Raw genomic sequence first — 3,999 nt, 5'->3', positions numbered from 1 at the left:
TACACAAATCAATACAATACATTATATGATGAACAAATTGTCTTATATGGCAAAATAATCACATTATGTACATTTCCGACATTAAACCAACAGCAATAAAGTGAACGTGCTCGACTCAAAGCTCCAATGTCAAACATAGCATTATGACAGCCATTCATTTTCCTCAACAGCTGCTTGCTCCATCTTTTCCAAAGTTGAATTGTTTTGTGTGTGTTGACAGAACACCAACAAAGACAACTTTTTTTGAGTTCAGTGCACATGTGCCGTAATTCATTCACTGTCACAGTTTAAATCAAAATAATTGCCGGGTGAATTGACTCACAAATGAGAGATCTTTCCTTTCATCTTTCTGTCTCATCGCTGTCACTTACGATGTCTCCTTTCATCGTCGTCGTCGTCATCTTTGAGCAAGGTGGCGAGCAGAGCGGCACCCAAAGCTACGATGCCAACGCCTGCTACAGCGGCGCCTCCGATCACAGCTGCTCTGTTAACCTGCGTGACACAAATAAGTGGCCGGCTGAAAGTCCAAGAAAACATTTCAATTCAATTCAACCTTTAAATTTGGATATGCGTACAACTAAATGTCCAAAATAAATATGGAAAATAATGACTGTGGGTTTGTAGCCCACTGTACCTCGAAGTTAGTTATTTTACTGTCAAACCATAAAGTAGCTGAAATTCTGACACTTGGAGCTAGCTCTGTGGCTAGCTCGCCATCAAGCCTGCTGTTACTCCGTGAAAACATTAGTAGCATAAAAACGTGTCTTTCATTTCAGACTGCAGTGTGATCACCCCCTTTAAGAGAGCTTATATTGGTCGATTGCATGAATTTGCTTTTGAAAGTTCACGTTCAGGTTAAACTTGAGACAAATCATTTGTGACACTTTGCTTTGCCTCCAGTAATCATCCTCTGACCTAAAAGATTCTGATTGAATTTGGTGTGAAATGTCACTGTAGTACTGGCCCTCGGAATAACTAGAAACTGTATTTAAGTTGTGCGTATTCTCCACAAACAAAGTCACAGATAATTATAATGTCACAAACCAATTGTTTCACACTGAACCTGGTACTAGTTTAGACTTGGCCCAGTTGGCAGTACCTCTAATGACCACTAGTTGAAAACTCTTCACTTAAATTAAACAAAGTGAATGATTCTCTCTGAATACTGTTCCTACAAGAGGGGATTCAAGAGACTTTTACTAATGTTTGTGCTACTTAATATATTTAGAGAAAATGATTGCAGTTTTACGCCTCAGAAGAGGAATTTAGTTTGACTGACAGTTGTCTCAGCCAATGACGGGCCAATGCACCATCCTGCAGCAATGATAGATAGTAAAGAGTATACATATAGCAGCAAAACAAAACCTAATGGAGAGAAGATTTACAACTAGCCAAAAGCATAATCATGGCTTTCAAGGCTTTCTGTATAACTCTGTATAGCTACAACACAGATGCACCAAGTGGTTCTTTTAAACTTTGCATATCAGCTTATTAATCATCTTCCGTTGTTTGACACACGAGCAATCACATTTCATTTAGTAGCACATCTGCTTCTAATCAGCTGAAATAGACTGTTCTAGATGTGTTGTTCCAATGAATGAGACGCTTGTATGATGAACTGGTGGAGTATCCAGCTGCACACACACAGAGGGCTGTGGAGCACTTTGATCTCCCACCGAAATATCAATGAAATATGTTACTGTTGCATATGTTATCGACTGTTACGATTACAGTGGAGAAGTTTGCTTTTAGCTGAATTACTTTTATTCCTCTTAGTTTCTTCTGGACAGAAAATGATCACTTACTGTATTCTGTGAGAATCAGCACACCCGCTATGACTTACCGAGGTAAACAACTTGTTTTTTTAATAGTTATGCAAACAAAAGTATAAAAGTCGCCACCCACCTGACGAGACTCTGACTGGCCGTACCGTATTTCGGTGACAAAGTGCTCACAGTTGTGAGTGACGGCATTGTACGGCAGCTCCGAGCTCACCATCCTACAGGCCTCCCTCACGATGACGTGGCGGTCTCGAGGCTCGTACTTGTGATCTAGGAGGTTGTTGATTTCAAAACGGTGGCCGCCGACCACGTCCCAGATCTTCTGGCGCCTCACCTGTGCCCTCCTGCTGTCCAGGAGCATCAACAGGCTACCAAGAGGGCTCGAGTCATCACCTGTGTGAGTGTGTGTGTGTGTCAAGAGACAAACAGGACAGAAGTTAGAGTGAAGCAGCTTGGAAAAGAACAGGGATACAATTTAAGAGAGGGAAATTCGTTAAGTTTTTGTCTTTACTGTTATTTTACATACATGTACGTGATTGGCTGATAACATAATTAAGGCAAATTTATTGATGGTCGTCCAAGATCAACGTCATAAAAGCAGCACTTCACTCACTCGGAGGAATCAAATGAACAACTTCATTTCCGCCGATGTAGACAGCCCAGTGCTCGTACGTTCCGCGGAAGATCTCGATCAGGTCCCCGGGCTTTGCACCATGGTCAAACTAACATGATAAGAGAAACAATTATCGTTAATAAATGATAAAAATAATAAACTTGGTATGTAGTCAGTGTAAGTGGTCATCAGTGGTTAAAGGTGCCCTCCGGCCACCTGGTTTCACTCCCTGGGTGTCAGATACCAATGCTTGGGCAGTGGCCCTCGGTGTCTTGATACCGACGCACAATGCACCCTTTAGCGTCTGTATGAGACACACCGAGCTTTCAACAAACTCCAATGGTGAACCATCCACTTCCTTATTAGATGCTCAGAGCATTGGATGTAGTTTTAAGTTTTAAGCGAGGAGTGGTGGACGGGTCAAACAAACATAGAACCTTTACTCAGGGGACCGGCGTTCGTTTCCTTCGCGAAACCAAAAGTTTACTTATTTTTACTGACGACGTTTTGTGATGTTTCATGATGTCAACTACGTGTTAACTGCGACAATCTGCCCCCGGCTTCTGCCCAAGTGGCAAAATATGACGGGTAGGGATAAGATCGTGTTGCCTCTGGGGTGTCTGACCTACTATCGCTATGGAGACATGTTTCACGTGTGGGTTCCTGGTTGTGCACATGTGTACGATGTGAGACACATTCTTGCTACAGGTTTTATGCGATACCGCTGTTTGACAGTTCGGAGCAGTAACGCTCTAAGAAGCAGATCAATGCGCAAAAAAAAGATGTGAGGAAGAGATAGTCAACATGGATGTTAACAATGTACAATCTTAGAGAAAATGGGGAAAAAAACGGTTGTACAAATGTTTTATGATGAAAAGCCTCAAACATGTTTGTTGGATCTGCCTGACATTATACTTCATCAATAAATGTACCATTGCACAACTCATAAAACAAACAGGGCAAAGCAACGTGTTGTGGAGCGAAGGTGCATTGACAGATACTACTAGTTAACACTGGGATGTCTTACATGACAAACCTTTAAATGTCAACACATTTCACTTGTTGTGTCACTTCACCCTGTTTGTTCTTGGTGTTCTAAATTCTTCTTATTTCAGTTCTTACTTTGACTACGATGGAAACGTATATCTTTACAGCAGTAAACTCAAAGTAAAGTCATGTTACATTGTAATCCAAGAATATTTACATCAAATCGATATACTAGTACGTCTTTAAAGATGCTGCCAGTAAGAATACAAGCTTGTTTGAGTTCAAATTGAAGCAGCTTTAACTCTCCTCTCCTCAGGGCTCAGCAGCAGGAGACTCACCAGTGTTGGAGCCATGTCTTCAGGTCCTCATCGATCAGTAAGTAAGAACAGAGGAGACTTGCAGCCAATTTATCGTGGCTGACAACTGAAACCTAACTGTGCTTATGTCTCAGAAGCAAAAGCGTTCACCTGATTATGGCTGGTAATAACTGAGATGCAAACAGAGAAAGATTAGATAAGCACATTGGTACACACCACATGGCCTTTTTTGCAAATCATTGACCGGATGAGCCGATGCAAATGCTGTATTTGAGGACCTGCTACGTGGTGGCGAGTGCAA

General features: G+C 41.7%; 1 protein-coding gene across 1 annotated transcript; it reads right to left on the bottom strand.

The window, feature by feature from the left end:
• Positions 1 to 363: 363 nt before the first annotated feature.
• On the bottom strand, positions 364 to 3,734 carry LOC142967712 (phospholipase A and acyltransferase 4-like). The gene is made up of 4 exons (XM_076107206.1): positions 3,720 to 3,734; positions 2,395 to 2,503; positions 1,906 to 2,174; positions 364 to 492 (listed from the first exon to the last, which is right to left on the bottom strand). The coding sequence occupies exons 1-4, from the start codon at positions 3,732 to 3,734 to the stop codon at positions 364 to 366; spliced, it is 522 nt and encodes a 173-aa protein (XP_075963321.1).
• Between the last annotated feature and the right edge of the window lie 265 nt (positions 3,735 to 3,999).

This window comes from Anarhichas minor, unplaced genomic scaffold (assembly GCF_050575085.1).
Source record: "Anarhichas minor isolate MPS153535 unplaced genomic scaffold, ASM5057508v1 ptg000038l, whole genome shotgun sequence".
In the NCBI taxonomy this organism is placed as follows: Eukaryota; Metazoa; Chordata; class Actinopteri; order Perciformes; family Anarhichadidae; genus Anarhichas; species Anarhichas minor.
This window is presented reverse-complemented; position numbering and strand designations above follow the sequence as displayed.

What these genes read in the sequence shown, in the direction of transcription:
- LOC142967712 (XM_076107206.1), bottom strand. An exon ending in TGTTCATTTGATTCCTCCGA is followed by an intron (nt 2,175 to 2,394) that starts GTGAGTGAAGTG and finishes ACACTCACACAG; the next exon opens with GTGATGACTCGAGCCCTCTT. An exon ending in GCCAGTCAGAGTCTCGTCAG is followed by an intron (nt 493 to 1,905) that starts GTGGGTGGCGAC and finishes TGTGTCACGCAG; the next exon opens with GTTAACAGAGCAGCTGTGAT.